This window comes from Brachyistius frenatus, unplaced genomic scaffold, assembly GCF_029030835.1.
Source record: "Brachyistius frenatus isolate BFR_SWC_R1_liver_20210118 unplaced genomic scaffold, ASM2903083v1 Contig_21, whole genome shotgun sequence".
Lineage (NCBI taxonomy): Eukaryota > Metazoa > Chordata > Actinopteri > Embiotocidae > Brachyistius > Brachyistius frenatus.
This window is the reverse complement of record NW_027210620.1, coordinates 1819522-1839617: the sequence shown is the minus strand read 5'-3', so window position 1 is coordinate 1839617 and position 20096 is coordinate 1819522. Positions and strand designations below refer to the sequence as shown.

At 48.1% G+C, this 20096-nt stretch overlaps 1 protein-coding gene across 12 annotated transcripts in view; it reads right to left on the bottom strand.

The window, feature by feature from the left end:
* scrib (scribble planar cell polarity protein) overlaps positions 1 to 20096 on the bottom strand; it is a 63772-nt gene that overhangs the window by 11611 nt on the left and 32065 nt on the right. For 9 of the 12 annotated variants that reach the window (XM_069696445.1, XM_069696448.1, XM_069696438.1 and 6 more), the window contains exons 14-31: positions 19843 to 20028; positions 19376 to 19759; positions 16782 to 16844; positions 13534 to 13623; positions 13363 to 13440; positions 12934 to 13254; positions 11359 to 11439; positions 9422 to 9670; positions 8902 to 9012; positions 8523 to 8816; positions 8239 to 8427; positions 7942 to 8061; positions 6905 to 6961; positions 6207 to 6263; positions 5093 to 5173; positions 934 to 1005; positions 585 to 638; positions 28 to 150 (exon numbers count right to left, since the gene is read on the bottom strand). In XM_069696445.1, the coding sequence (XP_069552546.1) occupies positions 28 to 150; positions 585 to 638; positions 934 to 1005; positions 5093 to 5173; positions 6207 to 6263; positions 6905 to 6961; positions 7942 to 8061; positions 8239 to 8427; positions 8523 to 8816; positions 8902 to 9012; positions 9422 to 9670; positions 11359 to 11439; positions 12934 to 13254; positions 13363 to 13440; positions 13534 to 13623; positions 16782 to 16844; positions 19376 to 19759; positions 19843 to 20028 (2610 nt within the window). The remainder of the gene's footprint in view (positions 1 to 27; positions 151 to 584; positions 639 to 933; positions 1006 to 5092; positions 5174 to 6206; positions 6264 to 6904; positions 6962 to 7941; positions 8062 to 8238; positions 8428 to 8522; positions 8817 to 8901; positions 9013 to 9421; positions 9671 to 11358; positions 11440 to 12933; positions 13255 to 13362; positions 13441 to 13533; positions 13624 to 16781; positions 16845 to 19375; positions 19760 to 19842; positions 20029 to 20096) is intronic. The other 3 variants (XM_069696439.1, XM_069696451.1, XM_069696442.1) reach the window with 2 other exon arrangements.

Below are 20096 nucleotides of genomic sequence, written 5' to 3'. Positions count from 1 at the left end.
GCCCTACGTGGTGGTGAGGGGTCTTACAGAGGTCTGGGAGTTGAAGGGGGAGGGGCCATGCTGGAAGGGGTTGGGACTGTGGCCGTCTGGCGAGGCGGGCGAGGGGCTCGGCCGCACGCGCCCAACTGGCTGGATGGCACCCGGTCGAGTCTGAGGAGGAAGGGGGAAGAGAGGGGGGGTAAAAAAAAAAAGAAGAAATTAAATGTTTTTATAACCTGTTAAGAGATGTCCAACTTTAGGGTGAATGACAACTTTAAAAAAAAAAATGAATGAATGAGTGAAATGCACCCGAGTGGAAATCGTTTTTATATAATTACATATAACTGCTCTTATAGAGTTCCTTTGAATCCGAAGATAAAGTCGAGACTAAAGACGACATTCAGACGGCTTCTGACTTTTTGTTTTTCTTAATTAGCTTTCGGAAATCAGGAAAGAAATTTCACCGGCGGCTCAAAGTTAACAGTTCATAAAATATGAAATTAAAAAAAAAAAAATGGCTTCATCTACGGTTGCACCGGCGCACTGAGCACGACTCTTATAATAAATCAGGTTTCCGGGCGTTTCCGAGCCTCGCGGACACTCACTGATGACGACGTGTTGTCCTTGGCAGTCGGAGTGGAGGCGTAATGAATGTTTGCCTGCAAAGAAAATCAAAATCAAAGTATGACAATGAAATACAAAAACAAAAACAAAAAAAAACGGCATGGATCAGCACCCGTCTACTTGTGTGCACTAAAATGTAACCGTTGGGGCTTCGTCAGGTTGATGGTTCACAGGAAAAGGTCAAAAGCTGTCAGCAGTAGCTAAAGAGCTACGAGTGACTCGTGGAAAAAGGACAAGTATTAAAAAAAATTAAAATAAAAAAAAAAAAAGACGGCATGAGAGCAGGTGACGGAGGCCGCAGGAGCGCCGGGTGTTTTTCGGGGCGCTCACCGGTTGGATGGTCGGGGAGTACGGTGCGTCCCTGATCGGGCTGTCCGTCCTGGTGAAATCAGTTGAAGGAGCCTAGAAACACAAAAGACCCCCCCCCCAAAAAAACCCACGTCAACAGCTGCTTTCACTCGAGAAGTAAACTCAAAACAAAGAAACAAAACGAGCTCTCCGCTGGTAAACGTGCACTCCTCCGGGCGTCCCAGCGGGTCGTGTCGCTGCGTGACCTCTTGACCCCTTCCCTCCTTCCCTCCTCAGCTGTCGGGTCAGACGTTCCAGTCGATCCTGACCGTGTACTGACGAGGTTCCCTGAATGCCTCGCGAAGGTGCCTCACACACACACACACACACACAATTGTGCTCACGGCAACAACAAAAAAACAAAAAAAACATGCCCCAGTTCAGCCGGTTATCAAACTGGGATTTAACACAGAACGAGGCCGCAGAAGAACAATTATTCTCCCATGAATAGAAAACTTTCTTTTTTTCGGTTCACGTTAATCCTAGTCTGCAAATATGAGGATTTGATTCCCGCTGGGACCGTTTAACGAGCTGGAAGAGAATTATTTGGCCTCAAAAATATTACTTTTGTAAAAAAAAAAAAAAAAAAAAAATGTGTGTAAACGTTATTGTGAAAGATGCTTCTCTGGATCTCATAAACACAACAGTTGAAAAAAACAAAACAAAAAAAAACTGGTGACCAAACGACAAACTGCACGGTAACACAGCATGCTGCCTCCACACCACACGCAGGCGTCTTGCCTTGCTGAACAACCACGGCTGCAGCTGGCCCTGTTTGCCGTAGCCGACCGGAGGCCCCGACAGCACCCGCTCCCCGGGGGGAAGACCTTTTCCTCTCCGGTTGGCCACCAAGAACGGGTTCTCTTTGAAGCAGATAGACTGCGAGTCCACCAGACACTCCTCCTCCACTTCCTCCACTTCCTTCCTCCACTTCTTCTTCTTCTTCTTCTTCTTCTTGTTGTTCGGGCGCAACGGTTGAATCCGAGGTGCCGTTAGAGGAGAACTGGGATCCGCGAAGGTAATCGAGGTCCGTGCTCAGATTCAGGGACTCGGGGTCCGCGTGGCTCGGCTGTTTTGTGGGCTGACTCAACCCGAGGCCCGGGGGCTCTAAAGGGGCCCCGTACTGGGCCTGCAGGGGGGCCTCCATGGAAGTATCGGAGGTAGAGAACTGAACGGGAGCAGAGGGGAAGAGGGAGGGGGACACACAGTTGAAGTGACGGACAGGAAGTCACTCGAAAGGAAATTATCACGGCGGAGAAACCAGAACTGGGATTCGAGGACAATCCCAGTTATTCTACCTTCCTGCTAACAGACGTCGAGGGTTTTTTTTTCTCACCAAAGTAACAGCTGAGATTTGAGGAAACTGACGTCGCTAGCGCAAATTTTAAAAAGGCAAAAAGAATAACAAAACAACTTTATTATCGTCTTTTGCCACAATTTCCAAACGGCTTTATTTGGAGGTAAAAACCTACGTCACCAAACGCCAACGAACAAAAGTGATGCAGGAAGTCGGCCTGTAAAACACGCAAGACTGTTTTATTATCAAATAATCTTCCAGTTACTTTCTCGATCATTTTTCACATTTGAGAACGAAGTCATTTTTTGCGTGAAATATTAATCAATCGTTAAAATACTCATTTAATGTCCTCTCGATCCCCAAATCAATTTATTGCCTTAATTTTTTTTTTTCAGCGCGATTTCTTACAACAGGAAAGATTTGTTGGCCAAAATGTAAATTTAAAAAAAAAAATAATAATAAAAAAAAAAAGATTTAGTCCAGTCTCGGTTGAAGTGTTTAATGACTTCAACCAGGAAATCAAAACTAATTTAGGAAATATATCCCGTAAAATACGACCTAAAAATAAGATAAGAGGCTGAATTCCAGTGTTTCACTTTGTGCTTCTGTAAATAGAAACTCGCCTCCCGCTGCTGAAATGAGTCACTCGCGTCACTAAATCTTCCCCGAAGCCGTTCAGATAAGTTCCTCGGCACACATCGCTCAAAAACCCGACCCCCCCCCCCCCCCCCCCGCAGCGCCGCGGCTTTAAATAACCGCACTATCAGAGCCGCGAGACGTTCAGGCCCCGGCGCACCTTCGAGCCGCCGGCGTCGCCGCCGGATTTAAAAAATTTTAAAAAACGCAGCTTTTCAAACCCGACATTCAATCCGTGACAGAAGAGAGAAACCGGACACCGCGTGCAACCCGAGACGCGTCGTGTTTAAAAAAAAAAAAAAAAAAAAAAAAAAAAATTTAAACATAGACCTAAAAACCTAAAAATACTTTTACAAATTTTTTTTTTTTTTTTTTTAATCTCCAAGTGAACCCAGATAACGACGCGACCTTGACGCGGTCTGGCGATCATTAAAAATAGCCGCGCTAAGAATACAGCATTAGAGCATTGTGGCCCTCCGACTGTAAAGATGAGGGTCAGTGAGAAGGAATGCGAGCGAGCGGCCTGTCGGACTCTGATGGGGGGACAGCTGGACTGAGCTGGCTGAGAGACACCGAGGACGCTCGGGATGCCGACAAGCTTGAAGGAGAGAAAAAAAAAATAAAAAAAAAAGGAGCCGGGAACGCACCGAAACATCGAGCCAAACGGTTTCCCGAAGTAATAATTAAATGATAAACCGCAGATTTACATTTAAGGAATATTAAAGCAGCTTTATATATCGAAAGGACACCGATACTTAAACTGTCTATTCTGGAGAAAAAAAACAAAAAAAAAAACTTGAAAAGCTCTTAAACGAAAGTCAGATTTAAAATAAAGCTCTTTTCAGACCTGTTCATGTCTTTAAAAAAAAAAATTAAATAAGGATTTCGGTCACTTTTACTGAGCAGTAAAACCCACTTATTGTTCTTCAAAGTGACTTTTTCACACTTTTTAAACTCCACTCAGCACAAAGCGACTCGTGCGGTCGAGCGTTCAACCACCAAACAACAAAATAAAAAGCCGTCTGCCTCCACAATGTGCTTCATTCATTAAAAGTTGACCGGCTCCCAACATGTGTCTCCGGTCTTCGACGAGAACCGCTATCTAACACAGTTGTTGTGTCCACGTGTTGCGTCCGTCTCGCCAACAGCTGCGCGATATGTCGAGGAGTTTTGTTTTTTTTGGTTTTGTTTTGTCTCTTTTTTTTTCTTTTTTTTTTAAACGTGGAGCTGCTCTCTATGAAAACCGAAAACCGGGCGGGCGGGCGGGAAGAACTCGTCCAACGGATCCTCGAAGGACGAGACGCGGAGACGAAAGAAGAGAGAAGACGAGGAGGGAGGAGAAAGCGGTTGACGTCTTCGTACTCACTGTGGGATGTCGACGGGACGGCGCTCAAACTTACTCCTCCGAGGACTTTTTCGGGAAACTGAAACACTCGTCTGTTCCTCTCGGACGACACCCAACCCTCCTCCTCCTCCTCCTCCTCCTCCTCTTCCTCCTCCCCACCCACAGAGACCCCCGTCCACTTTCGGAGCCAGATGCAGGTTTAAAATATCACCGAGGAGAAGCCGGTTGATAGTGGTCAGCTGTCCCTCCTCCCTCCCTCCCTCCCTCCCTCCCTCCCTCCCCCTCCAACACCCATCTCACCAGCTCTTCCTCACACTCGTGCTTCTTTTTTTTTTATCACCCCGGGGACAGCGCTTGTCCTTCTTTGGCTGCGACTTCCTTTTCCTTTCCGCCGTTATCTTTACTGCAGTCGTCCTTTTTTTTAATTTTATTTTTTTATGTCTTCGTCTTTCTTCCGCACTTGTCCCTCGGAGAGTTCACATCTTCAAGCCGTCTTCGACCTTCATGCTTTTCCCTTCGGTCGCGTCCGCTCTTGTTAACCGTGACGTCGCGGTGATTCGATACGTCGGGCGGCCCTCGGGGTTGTGCACACGGGAGGGAGTGAGGGGGTTAAACGCTCCTACTGGGGAGGGGAGGGGAGAGGGAGGGGAGGGAGCAACTGGTCGAGGTCAGTTTCCGGGGCGACACAAAACACGACAAATTCCACGAAGAGGTCCTATTTTGAGATTTCGAGGTCACGCACACAGGAGATGGCAGCAAACTTCAAAGTCGGGGAAAATAAATCAAATAAAAGTACCGACGTAAAGCCTGAGTTTCTTCTGGCCGCAGCCGGACGACACCTCGGACGTCAAAGCGAGACTCACCCTGTTGACCTTCTGCAGGCTGGTGGTCGGCAGAGCGGCCAGCGTCTTGTAGTCGAGTTTCAGAGGTCCGGTGCCGATGTTCTGATGGGGGGGGGAAAAAAAAATTAAAAAAAAGAGACACGGAGGTGAGAGGAGGTCTGTGCTGAAGTTTGTTTCACAACGGGCCACTATGGATTCAAGATGATGTCGTTTTACTGGGGAACGTTAAGACCGGAGGACCGAGTGGAGGATGCCACACGTCCACTTCCTGTTAGGTTGAGTTGTGCTACGGGAACTCTGGAACCCCGGAAATATTGTTTTTTTTTTAGGTTTGCGTCTATTTTTTTTTTGGAGCCAGACGTGACCCTCTGCGGTGGATCTGACTCGATTTGATTGGGGACACGAGGACACTAAGCCCCGCCCACCTACAGCGGAAACCCGACTGCACCACAGGCCTGTCAATCAAACAGACGCGCCCCTAAACGTACCTCCTTTTGAGGGCTCATATCTTATTAGTGATGGAATTATTTTCAGACGGACCGCCAGAAAACCAATAAGAGACTTTAGCTGACAGAAGCAAAATGACTGGAAGGGAAAAAAAAATTAGTGTTTGTATTTCATGAGAGAATTTAAATGGGAGTCTATGGAGCCAGAGGCTTTTTGGAGCTGACCCCTAGAGGCCCTCAGTGGTATTACAGTTTAAGGCGCTTCGGCATCGGCTTCACTTTTCAGAACCGGAAGCAACGTCCACTTTTACATACAGTCTATGAATAAAGGCGCGGGGGAGGGGAGAGGGCGGGGGGGTCGTCTACTGACTTCTACATGCAAGTGGTCTTTTTTTTTTATATATCGACTACAAAAAGTATATTTCGTGTGTCGTTTGTTTGAGTGCATCACTTTTATCTACAGACACCGTTTCCAGGGGAATTTATTTTCTATACAAGTAAAAAAATACCAAAAAAAAAAACATTTTTAGGGAGTTTCAGTTCCAGTAAAACTAAACCAGTTGGAACGAGACTAGTAAACATGGTCAAATGCTGTGTCGGCAGATCTGTGGTGTTTGTTTGTGGTCGAACTGCAGTTCTGCACAGACAGGAAGTTGGTGTCGAGGCCCCGCCGATGAGGAGTGTCTCACCTCCGTCTCCTCTTCTAGCAGGCGAGTTGCCTCCTCACGCTCCAAACGCATGCGCTCCTTCACCAAGAGAGGAAGAGCAGGAGGAGGAGTAGAGGGGAGGGGGGGGGAGGGGAGGTGGAGGGAGGTGGGGGACACCACACACAGCCACACAGTGATGCGATGAGGGGTGAGAAGAGGAAGGGAAGTGTTACGGGGGGGAGGGGGGGGGGGGACAGTGGAGGACGGAGGAGGTATGGAGATGATCGGATGATTTTTTTTTTTTTTTTGTATCACACCAAACACACCGAAGGTAAAAAAGGAGAGATGAGAGAGAGAGAGAGAAAACAGAAGGGAAAGAAAGGATAGAATCCGCACACATTAAAAAAAAAAAGGAAAAAAAAAGAAAGTACTCTATTCATTCGCTATAGGAGCAGAAAAAAAGCATGCAAAGGTTGGTACACTGCAGGAACAGTTCTGTCAAACACAATACGCACGACAGGGTGCAGAGGAGAAGCTTCATTCACCCGCCGACAGACCAACCCGAGACTCTAAAGCTCCGCCCTGCCAGCGGCGGGTGGGGGCGGCGGCGGCGGGAGGGGGGCACACTCAGGTTTGGACTTTTTGTTTTGTTTGAACTTTCTCGCCTCGCTGAATTCCCACCGATCCGCCGACCTGACGGCTCCAACTTCACCTCCCAACAGATTTTCAGTCGCACTCACCACTTTCTCCATCTCTTCTCGCTCCCACTGCGACGTCTCCCTCGCCATCTCCGACTCCTGGGAGAAGAGCCAGATTTGAACGACTTTCAACGGCGCCAATAAACCTCGACCGGTCATCCCCGCGGGCTTCGCCGGAGGAGCGCTGCAAAAATTCCCAAACGGACGCGCGTGCCATGGACGTGGTTTAGTAGCTCATCGATCCGAGCGCGTGCGGACGGAGGAACAACAGAAGCGTTCGATAAACCGAAACCGACAGCGCGCTGACATTCCTTCGGCGCGGGCAGCCTCCCAACAGCTAATCTGGACAGAATAAACAACCGCGCTGGCGCATTCTGGCCGCACCGGTGGAAAAGACGGGAGCGTGCGGCGGCGTGCGCGGGATCAAACTCGTAACTCCCGGCGGCAAACTGCTGCGGAAGCACGGGGCGGCGGCGGCGGCGGCAGAAACGCTGAACACAACGTTTGATTCACGGTAGCAAGACTCGCTCTGAATGACGCCGAATTACACCGCCGGTTCCCCGAACCCCAAAAGACTCGGCTCTGCACTTGTGTGGGAACGTGCGCGTCTTCGCGAGCGTGACCCGGACCCGACCGCGGTTCCTCCTTCAGACTAAAGGAGAGGGCCGAGGAGCTGTCAATCATCGGAGCGCGTGCGGACCTTTTCGCCGTGTTTACACACATATATATATATATATATATATATATATATATAAAAAATAAAAAATCTGTTCGCCTTTAACTAAAATCAAATAATTCCTCATTTCTTAATGTAACTTTTGATTATTATATTTGTCTATTTAACTCTTTTCAACTTGCTTTTTAAAATCCGATTTTGTTTTTACGGGGTTTTATATGTAAAACACTGAAGTAACCTGGTTGCTGAAATGTACTTTGCAAATAAACTCGCCTCGGAGAGCCACAACAGTTCAGGAAGTTACACAAACAATCAACATCTCACCGTAACCGCGCGGGTGATGTTGACGTGTGTAATTTAGGCATAAATTAGTGCATAAATCGGTGTGTATTGCGAGTCGTACCTTCTGCATTATTTCCATCTCCTCGGGGCTCAGGTCTCGGTCGATGGAAGAGATGCTCTCCATGCTGTTCTTGCGAACAATGCCGGTTGCGAACGGGTTGGCGATGATTCCCGGAGACGCCTGGAAACGAACCCAAACAGAGGTCTTTTTTTAAAAAAATATATATATTTTTTTAAACGGAGCGGGACTCTCGACCTCTTCGCAGCCAAATTTACTGATCGAAGTCAAAGCACGAGTCAAGGAAACACTCGGCCCACGTCGGACCCCCCCCCCCCCCCCCCCCCCCCGGTCTCTCACCTCCACGGCGGCCACTTTTCGCGGGTCGAAGCCGTCGCACACCAGCATGACCAGCGAGTCCCCGACGGCCCGCAGCACTCGCACCGCCTCGGTGTGCGTCATCCCCAACAAACTGTGGTTGTTCACCTCCAGGATACGCATGCCGACCTGGAGTCGCGCGTCCCTGGCCGCCGCTCCGCTCGAACTCACCTGCAGACATCAAACCACCCGCGACACTCAACGCGCCGCTACTTCAAAATGAAGTCGTGCAAAGATGCCGCGTTTTCCGGCAGTTTGAAAAGGACCTTGGAGATGAAGATGCCCTCGTCCGTGGCGTCGAAGGGGTTCCCGGCGTGACCCTTGGCGCCTCCGCGGATGCTGATGCCGAGCTTCTCCCCCGGCTGCTTCTGGATTATAATCTCCTGCATGCCGGGAGGCGACGGGTCCCTCCGCACCAACATGCGGATCTCCTGCTTGTTGGCCAGCAGGGCGCGCACGGCTTCCTGGTGCGTGGCGTGCCGCAGGTCGATGGCGTTCACCTCTAATATCCGGTCCCCGACGCGCAGTCCGCTCTGACAAGCCAGACCGTGAGGGATCACCTGAAGACACGAGGGACGGACGGTGAGACGCACTTTGGTGGTTGGGGGGGGGGGGAGACCCTACGACTCTTCTCAAAGCTTCTACCTTCGAGATGAACACCCCCGGTTCGTTGACGCCGAAAGGGTGACTGGCGTGGTCGCTGCCTCCGACGATGCTCAGGCCGAGAGGGCCGCCCGACTTCAACAGGGTCACTTCCTGTTACGATTAGAGGCGGAGAATTTGTTGCGGGACGACATTTTGAGAACATTTCGGGCGTAAATCTGACGAAAATCAATGAAACTGTCCTGTCTACAACTTTTAGAGTCTAAAGCAGGAGGTTTTCTACTTCACACCCACACGGTATCCGTCTTTATAGCATCACCTGTGCTATAAGGACCACTGATAACGACACAGCTACGCGTTACCGGGCTACAAACTATAACGAGACCGAGCTTTCATACCATGCACCACCGTCTCTGGAGCTGGACAGCATAGCGGGTGGGGCGTGGGGCCGGGGGGGGGGCGGGTGGGGCCCACATAAACAAGCATTAACACGAGCACGGTCTACTAAAGAAAACCAAACTGTTCCACGTGTTGAAGTCCGTCTCCGGACGGCAGGTCTCACCTCGATGGGGTACTCGTCCTCCATCCGGCTCAGGTGGTTCCCGTGAAGCGAGAGGCCGTCCTCCTCCTGGTCCGGAGAGTCGGAGGGCTCTGGGGGCGGAGGGGAGTGGGCTCGTGCCCGGGACTGACCCGGCGAGCCCCCCGGTGCGTTCGGGTCTCGCTCCACCAGGAGGGCGATGGTGGGGGAGGTGCCGGTAAGGAGCGCTACTGCCTGGTCATGCCTGGCCTCTGTCATGTCTACACCATTGATCTGGATCGACAGTAAAACCAACCACGGAGGGTGTGAGCCCACCAGGACGCTGCCAACGACGCCACGCCGGCACGGCGGACAATCGAAGACAAACACATGCTGCCGACCGCATCGCATCACTCAGAACTACAAGAGGAATTTTAACTAGCGTCTAAAAAAAAAAAAAAAAAAAAAAAAATTCTACTTTTTCATTCAGACAGTCTGTGAATGCACCAAAGTCAGTATTGTTATTCGAAGAGGAATCCGACACCCATACAGAGCAACGGGGGGGCGAGCGGTGGTAACAGCGGGCTGCTGCAGGCGGTTTAAGCCGGGAGAAGTTCCCCCGAAGGGAAGAAAGCTGCGAGCAAGCGACTAAGTTTTCCATCAAACTCCCTTTAAGTGAGGTTATAATCTTTTAATGTAATCAGTTCGCCACTCTTTTCTTTTTTTCTTTTTTTTTTTCCCCCCTCCCACCCAGTCTTGCCTTTGTTTACTTAAAACGCAAGTGGAGGAGTGTAGTTTCTCCAAAAAGTTTGATCTTAAGTCACCGAAGGCAACACGTCTGCGTCACTATTTCATGGTTAGTTCTGGTTTCGGCATTGAGCAAAGGTTCAGGCATGCTCAATCTGAACCACTGTACTCTGGTCCGAAGTGACAAGCAGAGGTCAGGGCTGACCCGACAGTACCAGCTCTTACCGCGGGCTGATAACGCGCCGCCGCTGCTGCGAGAACATGTAACTACCGCGCAACAGCAGCGTCGACAGGCTCCGCCCACTCCGCCCCAACACCGTACCCTCCACCACGCAGGAAACGAGATGCACTTAATGCATTACTGAGCATGCAGAAAGGAGAAAAGGTGAGCGAGGAAAGAAACGGCCTGCAAACACAGACGGGGGGGAAGAAGAAGAAGAAGAAGAAGAAGAAGAAAAAGAAAAAGAAGAAGAAGAACTGCGAGAGGATCACACAGGAAAAGTTTGTTGTGCGATTCATGAAGAGCAAGATTTGCAATAACGAGGCAGATTTACATTCGGCCGACCGGAAGAGGATCCCCGAGACTGTCAATTGAGCGTCAGCTCGTTTTTTTTTTTTTTTACGGAAACGCAGGAGGTCGCTAAAGTGTGCGTGGGTGAAAACTGGACAGAAACATGCGACATAAAGAGTCGCCAATATGCAGAAAGAAACAGGAGACGAAAGTAAAGCATGCAGGAGCCCCGGAGCAGTGACGAGTCGCTGCTGGCACGAGGACCAGGTTCGTATTTTGCCTCGGGACCTCGTGGATGTGACGCGACAGGGAAGTCTGACGAGGTCATTTTAATTTCCCGCGTGTTCTCTCGGCAGCACGAGGCCGAAACACGAGTCAGCCTGATCGCTCTCTCGGACACGGAAAGACTCAACTCGAGCGATGAAAGCAGAGTCGCGGCTCAACTGACACGATTATACAATAATGAAAAAAAGAAAAAAAAATGGATATATTAAAAACGTGCAACAAAAACAACATGAATGAAAACTGAGGGGGGGGAAGAAAAAAACAAAAAAAAGGAATGAATTCTGACCGATATTTCATGAAATATTGTAAATATAGAATTAAGATTTCTTCTTTTTTTCTGGGTCAATATTTCCCCCGTTTGTAGTGAAAACCTTTTTTCTTGGATCACATTTAATTCTACGACGTCCAGGTGGGGAGGGGGGGGGGGGGGGTTACTCACGGAGATCACGCGGTCGCCTACATGCAGCGTGCTGTCTCTGTGCGCCGCTCCACCCTCTGCGATGCGGGAGATGTAGATTCCCTAAAAAAAAAAAAAAAAAAAAAAAAAAAAAAAAAAAAAAAAGGAGACGTATTTACAGCTTTAAAATGATCATTTTTGCATTCAAGTTTGTTTTATGTGCTAAAACTGAATTTTAAAAAGAGATGCTGCCGATGCTCCGTAACTAAACGATGCTTTTATCATTACGTCATCATCTCCCCTGCCCGGGTACCGAATTAGACGTGGTTGGTGGTGAGAAGTCTGGTGCAACAGGCTGCAACAGGCTGCGATGAATCAGCGTGCTAACTGTGAGCAGTCAGGATGTGATACCCAACAGTGAGCACCTGACAAGAATTATCCCCACCCACCCCAGCAGGAGTTATAGCTTCTTCTGAGATATTAGCAGCCCCGCTATGCCACAAAGCTGCAATCAGGACTCTACGCGTCAAACAAACAAACAAACCTACAAGCGATTAACGGCACGGCAGTCGATCACGAAGACGCATTAGGACTCTGCAGTGCATGCAGCTCAATAAAAAGCACGACCCCGGAGACATATTGTCCCCCTTTTTGTTTTGTTTTTTTTGCAATAGAAATTCTGTGATTCTGAGTAGAAGCCAGCTGAGCTTCTACTCAGAATCAACATACACAGAATGTGTAAACACACGCAGGCGCAAAGTCTGCACCGCCTCCTCAGATCACCAAATAACAACCAAGGCGAGTCACTGCGTCGCTTTTAAAAAAAAAATTAAAAAAGAAGCTTTTTTTTTTTTTTTTTTTTTTTGAAGAGAGGCGAGACTTACAGTCCGACCCGCCTCAGTCATAAGTTTACGAGTCCTCTCCTCTCTGCGGGCGCCTCGAGCTGCACGGGTTGCATCTGCGGCAACGCGCTGGCCCAAATACACACCTCGCCCTGTCCAATTACAGCGGACCTATCGAGTGTCAAAACTGGCTATTCATATCTCCGTCTCCCTGGCGACGACTGTACGCGCCGCGGTCAGAATAGAGCGCGTTAAAAAGACGGGACCGCCGTGACCGTTACACCGTGAGCGCGGTGTGACTTCACTTCCTGACTCACGGGACCATGCCTGCTTTAAAGGCTCCTTTAAATCACCTGTTCGAAAGACAACTTACAGACTCACGATCTGAATCCATCACAGGCTTCATGTGTCAGATTTGCACTTTGCTCGGGAGCTTTAAATAGTGTGAGTGAGCAAACGGTCACAAATTCATTAGCATTTTATCACCCGTGTGCCAAAGGAGAATAAAAACAGCCTCAACACCTGCAGACCTTCAGTGTACGAGCATAGATGAGAGGGGGGGGGGAAAAAATCGTCACATTTGCGATCATATTATTTGTTATATTGTGTTACCGCAAAACTGACGGGACTGTTTTTTTTTTTTGTTTTGTTTTTTTCTGAGGATAAAGACTTGCTGACCCGGCATCTTTCTGCTTCCACTGTCACCATGCCAACCAAAAATACTAATTGACAAAGAGGGGTGGTGGGTGTTTTTTTTTTTTTTTTAGCATCTCACCGTGTCTCCCGTGCGGTAGGCCGTGGAGCCTTTGCCCCCTGCGATGCTGAAGCCGAGCCCCTTGTCGTTGCGGATCAGGCAGGTGGAGCAGCGCTGCCGCGGCCCGCTGGCACTGGCCTCCAGGTTGAAGGCCAGGCCGCCGCTGCTCCGCCTCTCCCGGGGGAAGTAGTCGTCCTCGGGCCTCAGCGGCGTGGTGGTGATGGCGTTCTCCGGCTCCACCATGCGCTCCCGGAGCACCGTCATGGAAACCGAGGCGCCGGAGCTACGCAGGGCTTCCACCGCCGTGTGATGCTCCGCTTCGTTGAGGTCGACTCCGTTTACCTGAGACAAACCAAACTGACTTTAGAAAAAGTCTGGAATTGATTACACGCAAACAAAAAACATCGTTTTACATTAAACATATATATATATATATTTTTTTTTTTTTACCTCTAAGAGTTTGTCTCCCACTTTCACCCCCGCTCTGGCTGCAGGACCTTCTTCAGACACTCTGGAGATGAAGATCCCCTGAAGACACAAACATACAAAAAAAAATATATATATAAACTTCTATAATCTGTGACCTGTTTTCTTTAACCGGTACAAACATCTACGCCGTACCTCGTCATCTCCCTTGTAAGGCGTCGACCCTTTTCCTCCGGCGATGCTGATACCCAGGCCGCCTGTTTGTCGCATGATGGTCAGGTTATGCTGCAAGTTGAGGAGGGTGGAGTCAGCGATACTGGCAGTGAAACCCCACGAAACACCACCCATCTCGGGACACATAATGAGGAAGTCGAGCCCACAGTGGTGTTATTAAATTCTTAAATTTAACGTTTAAAGTTGTATTTTTTCACATATTTGGGCTTCATGTTTGAATTTGTGGGTGACCTCCCTCTTTTAGCCAGAAGAGGGCGTCAATCAGTGCCGCATCCTGGGATTGTGCCAACAGATGGATGGATGGAGAGACACTGACTTGTCCGTAGCCTAATGTCAGTTTTAAGTGGAAGGTGTTTTGTTTTTTTTGTAAGTTTTATTTTTTATATATTTGCCTGAAGTTCATTTAAAACTTAAAACAAAAGTTGGAGCAGAATCATCGACCAGAAGCCACTGAACTGACATTAGACGGACACACTGTCTGAAGCCCTCTTCAACTAGACTCATAGAGCCCCTTAATGGAAACAATACAATGTGTAGTGTGTGTGTGTGTGTGTGTGTGTGTGTGTGTGTGTGTGTGTGTGTGTGTGTGTGTGTGTGTGTGTGTGTGTGTGTGTGTGTGTGTGTGTGCAGGAGAATGGATTTGTGAGGTTAACACTAAATAACGACTTGTACCAGACTGTGTATGTTCTGTGTACTTGCAAGCCATGCAACGATGGAGAGGAATGGAGACATAATGAGATACAGGTGGAAAGTGGAGGGGGGGTGGGGGGGTGGTGCAGACAAGAGGAGTGTGCTGGAAGTTGAGAATCCAGCAGTCGTTGTAATGTAATGAGATGGTATCGTTCATTAAAGGTGTAGACGAGGGGCCGATCGAAGGAGTTCTGGGACCGCTCAGCACGGCGACGAGCTCGAAGGAGGAGGAGGAGGAGGAGGAGGAGGAAGCTGTAACCGTCGCCAGAAGGTATTCCAAGTTGCGTCGCTTGATCGACATCAACGCCCGAGTTACACACGTTTCTGGTGACCGCAAACTCGAGAACTCGGCAACGGAGATCCTCCAAGTGCTTCAGAGAGTCGATAGCTGGACGAGGCGGTCCGAGTGACACTTCCGTTTGAAGAGGGGGCCGAACGTCACCGTTTTCCAAGACTGGGAAAGGCGCATCAGGTCAGGAGTTTTTTTTTTTTTTTTTCCCCTTCGGCGTTCCCAGGATCGTGCACCGTGAATTCGTCCTCCGGGGTCGGACTGTCGACAGCGAGTTCTGCTGTGACGTTCTGAGGCGTCGGAGGGCGAGCGGCCAGAGCTTGTTGGGTTCTTATATACTTCCCAGATTTGGCTCCATGTGTTCCCAAAACGTTTGAGGTCCGTGGTGAAATCGCCAGTGCACATACACCGACGGTCGCATACACGCGTGTAACTCGGGTGTTGAAGTTGATCCCGTGACGTAACTTTATATACTTACTCGTGAAGGTTATAGTCCCCCCCCCCCCTCCACCCCCACCCCACCCCACCGCTCGGTGCACGTCACCGCGCTGTGCTCCGTTTCCACGCAACGGGAACCATCTCCGAACCTTTTGATCGCCCTTTAAATAATTGCCTGATGGAAGCGAAAACCAAATGTTCGTGCAAGTTTTCTTCACCTCGACGAAACAGTATGAGTGTATTCAGATAGAATATTCAGACATTAAATCATGCAAAGAGAGTAGATGGAGAGGGTGGGGGGGGGGGAAATTCCACAAAAGATGAATTAAAAAAAAAAAATACCATCCAGTCACTATCAACCAGCCAAGTGTTATTTATACTGGCTTAAACTATTAAACTTTGACTGAGTGGTAAACTTAATCCACCCCGGAGATCTTCTTCTGGTCAACGGCCGAGTTAAATACCATCTCTGTATACCTGTACACTGAAGAAGAAGAAGAAGAAGAAGGAAAAAAAACGAAAAAAAAAAAAAAAAAAAACTGGTGGAAGTGGGTAGAGCAGACTCGCCTCATCGCAGTGCGACCAGCCCATTCACTCCAGGGCAACGCAGCGTGGACAAGGGATGAAGAGGAGCGAAGCAGCAGAAGCAGAGGAAAGGCAGGAGAGGTGCCACGTGCCAGAACCTGACGCTGGACTGAGATTTACTCTACTGCTGTATGTCTAAAGTCAAAGTTGTAGCTATATGGAGCATAACCAACATTTTTTTTTTTTTTTTTTTTTTTTTAATGGCAGGATGAAAAACAGGCACAAATGCATTTTATGGTTCAGCGTGAGGAGGATAACACAACTGTGGACATCCAGGGGACTAATAATTACTCAGAGAGGCCTGGGCCTCCTATAAATTAAGTATATTTGTCCGGTTGCCCTAAAAGCATCTTGTTTTAGGAGCTGCAAAGCTGCTGTAAAGGAAATTCATAAAAGGACAGAAGTTTAACCTTCTCTCATAAATGCCAAGTGTTTATTCACTGGATGTACAAACAAAGATTAAACATCATGTAACAGGCTTCTCTCGAGGACATACGAGAGCAAACGTGCAGGGTGCCTCAGCCTAAATAAAAACCTAAAGGTGATCGAGCAGTTAATATATTTTTAATGGATCGAAATATAGAAATGCGATGCATTAATCTTTATTTAATAACATTACAACATTTGGGCTAGAAGTGACAGCCTAAGAAGTTTGCGACATCTTATAAAAATGATCCCAATCGGATAAAATTCATCTATTTAAATAAATCTGCTTCTTCAAACATAAATATTTAGTGGAATGTTTTTATTCCCTAATATCGATATCGGCCCCAAAGATTCAGCATCTGTTGGGCTCTATTATTTATAACCACATGAGAATAAAAAATAAAATAAAGAGTAAACTAGCAATAAGAACGGCACTGGTTTATATTAGCAGTATTAACTGTAGCTGTATTAGTCCAAAGGATGAACCACAGAATGCTGACAATGCAATTATCCGTCAACAAATTGATGACAGTCTCATTACATGTTTACTTCTATAGTGTTTAAGTATCTGCAGTCGTAAATAAAAAATAAAAAAGTTCCGTGTCCAGGTTCTGCCACACCGGCCCCCTTGTAAATAAGTGGTGGTTAGGGGTTCACTAGTGATTGGCTTGGATTTCTGTGGGTATTTTTTTTTTTGTCCACTTCTGAGTACAGGTGGATGAATGAGTGGGTGAGTGAGGGACAAGAGAGACAGACTGGACGGGAAAGAGTAGGTACAGACCTCTTCCTCCTCAATTCGAGCAGGTTCAATCAGCAGATTATTGACTTGATCAAATGACACCCCCTGTTAGGACAGGAACCAGCAAGAAGCATGCGGATTAGTCAGGCCAAAATAAAAATATGCACACAAACACACCCACCCACGCACGCACACACGCACACGCACACACATACACTCAAAAGAATATATAAAAAAAAAGAAAAGAAAACACTTTCCTCAAACTTTCCATAAATTTCACCAAACACACTCAACGATCCACTTTCTGCTTGCAGGTTGTGGGACTTTCAAAGTCCACTGGGACGGAGCACCTTGAAGCAGAAGTGGTTCCACATTCGCTCCCCAGCCACCACAAGCAAATACAGGCAGAGGTGGAAAGACAAGACCAAGGAGCTGAGCTACAGTGACACAGTGTAGAGAGAGCGGACAAGAGAAGGCAAAAAGCTCCCGAAACCAGAACAAGCCCAGCCTCCACACCACAAAACGCCGGTTTCCTCCAGTAGCAAGACTTGATTTAGACAGCAGGCCTACTTATGTAAGGATGGGAAGAAACTACAGGACAGCCTCCAAAAAATATAAACAAATCTACAGGAGGAAAAGTAATTTACAGAAAGTAAAAAAAAAAAAAAAAAAAACAAAGAGAGAAACTATTATAAGAAATGAATTTGTCTGAACCCCAATGGGGACAGTACGTCTACAATAACTTAAACATCCCATTAAAAAGTAAAAACACGGCCATGTGACAGAAACCAGGCTCGTTGGATCTCGCATTCCAGCTCTGCCCGTACATGTTCTGGTTGGACTGAGTTCAGCCACACAAACAGACCCACATCCATCAACATACACAAAACAGATTCGGTGAGACGATCATTGTGTTAAAAAAAAAATTAAATAAACTTCTCCAATTAACATTGATAAATCATCAGATCTCAAAAAGTGCCCCCCCCCCCTCCAAATACTCGTGATCAATGAGGAGGTTCATTTTCATAAGCAGAATTCACTCGCTTCATTCATACTTAAAAAGCAGACAATGTTATAAAAGCAGAGTGTGGAAATGTCATTATTCAATGAAATCATAATGGTGAGAAGTTTAGTGCTGAACTGGGCCAGTGTTGTGCAGGAATGGTTGAATTATTAAAAGAATAAATTTTTGCTTTTTCGCATGGAGACAAAGGATCGAGAAGAAATCTTGCATGAAAATAGGAGTGTAAAATGTCCTCAAGTTGATCAATCTCTAATGTGAGAATCCTCTAATGTGAGAATCTTTTTGCCGTCACCGCGACTTTTAGCGGGTGACATCTCGTCCTCGTGTGGGACGGAGCTACGGAGAAAGGCGGAGACGGCCAGGTGGGACGACTAGGCGAGTTTGTGGTTAAACCATCAACTCCCGAAAAAGATGCATCACCCTTGATTTATAGCACAAGGGTAGGTGTCCTCATTTCCACAATGACCCTGCATGCAGCGCCACATCCATCTTCAGTTCTGGCAGCCCGCTTCTTCCAAACTGAATGCAAACTTACGAGGAGGGGGGTGCGGGGTAAGGGCACTCTATGCATACAGTATTAAAGGAGCAGTGTGTAGGATTTAGTGGCATCTAGTGGTGAGGCTGCGGACTGCAACCGACTGAACAACGCTCGCCTCAACCCCCCCGCCCCCCGCCCCGAGTACAGCGTACTACAGTGTACATGTAGTAACATGGCGGAGGAGGAGCTTTTCCCTTGCTGTGTTCCAAATGACATGCTTCCCTTAGTACACTAACAAATAGTGCTCTTACACGAGTAGTACTTCAATCGACACAATCAACCGGCCAAAATATCTGCAGCTTTAATTATTTGACCCAGAAATGAACATGTTTTTTTGTGCCCTCTCAATACAACACGCTGATTCTTCTGTCCAGCAGCAGCAGTGAAAAAGAATCACTTTCTGTGTAGTGTTCAGGAACAGCTGCAGCGTCATAAGACGCCTTATTTTGAAAATTCTTCACGTCGGTGGCCCCGCCCCCTTCCTCTACGTCGCCAAGATGGCGACCCTTTAGGATGGAAAGTGTCTGGCGCTCCACAATTCTTTTTTATTTATTTATTTTTTACCTTTTTGAGTGCGTCACTCTGGTACTTGTAGTGCACCGCATGTTTCTGTACTTGACAGCGTGAACGCACTGATGCACTCAAAATGGTACAGAAGTACGCCATTTGGAACAAAGCTCTCATGTACATAGGAAAACTCATTCTGAGGTAGCAAAAACACATCAATTCTTTTACATTAAACATAATGGAAATATGATTAGGAATATTTTATTCCATTGCTGCCAGTAGATGCGGCTGAATCCTACACACTGACCCTTTAAGTGTTTACAGAGTGGCAATGAGCAAGGCAAATATATATATTCTAATAACCTAATTAGAAAACTGATTTAGTGTGTAATGTACCTATGATTCACCTTTTTCGCATTCTGTAAGTCCTTCCGTCACACTTGTAAACATACATATGTATATGCAGGTGAGGATGTATGATGATGTGTGATTTTTTTTTTTTTTCTTTCTTCCACCTAAAACAATTCCTACTCAGCCACGACGCCAGCGTCAGGATCTCTCCTTTACCTTCACTTGACTGGAGTTGACCTGAAGCCGGCTGTCGTCCAGCTCGTCCATCCTGTGGTGGTGCTGAGGGGTGCCGACGGTCTGCTCTTCTTCCTCCTCCTCCTCGTCCTCGTCCTGCTCGTCCTCGGCGGCCTGCGTCGGGGAGCCGAGGCCGTCGGGACTGAAGCCCTGCAGCAGCGCGGCCACGGCCTCGGGCTTGGGCAGCTTGGTGATTTTGAAGTGCTTCTTGTAGTGCGGCGTGTCCTTCCGGATCAGACGCTGCTTCTCGGCGGGGAAGGCCGGCCTCTCGTCCTCCTCGTCGCTCCGCTCGCCGTCTTCGCCGTCCTCTAAGTCGTCCTCGTCGCCGCCGCGGATGATGGGCTCCTCCGCAAAGTGCACGGTGGGCTGGAGAGAGGAAGGGAGGAGATTTTACAGGAGGCTTTTCACTCGTTTCCTATTTCGCGGCTAAGATGTTTTTCGGCATTCACCTCGATGTACTCCACCTCCATCTCATCCAGGTCGTCCTCGTCCTGGGGGGAGTGGCCGTCCACGAGGTCCTCCCTCTGCGAGGCCGCGGTGACGTGGTGTCTGTCCTCGTGGGAGGTGGCCGACAGGGTGCTGTTGGACACCTGGGAGTCGTGGCTCTGGTTGGAGAGGTCGCTGAGTCGTTTCTCCTGAAAACAACGGCATCATTTTCAGTATATCAGCATCTCACACAGCAGCAGACAACAAGGCAAAATAT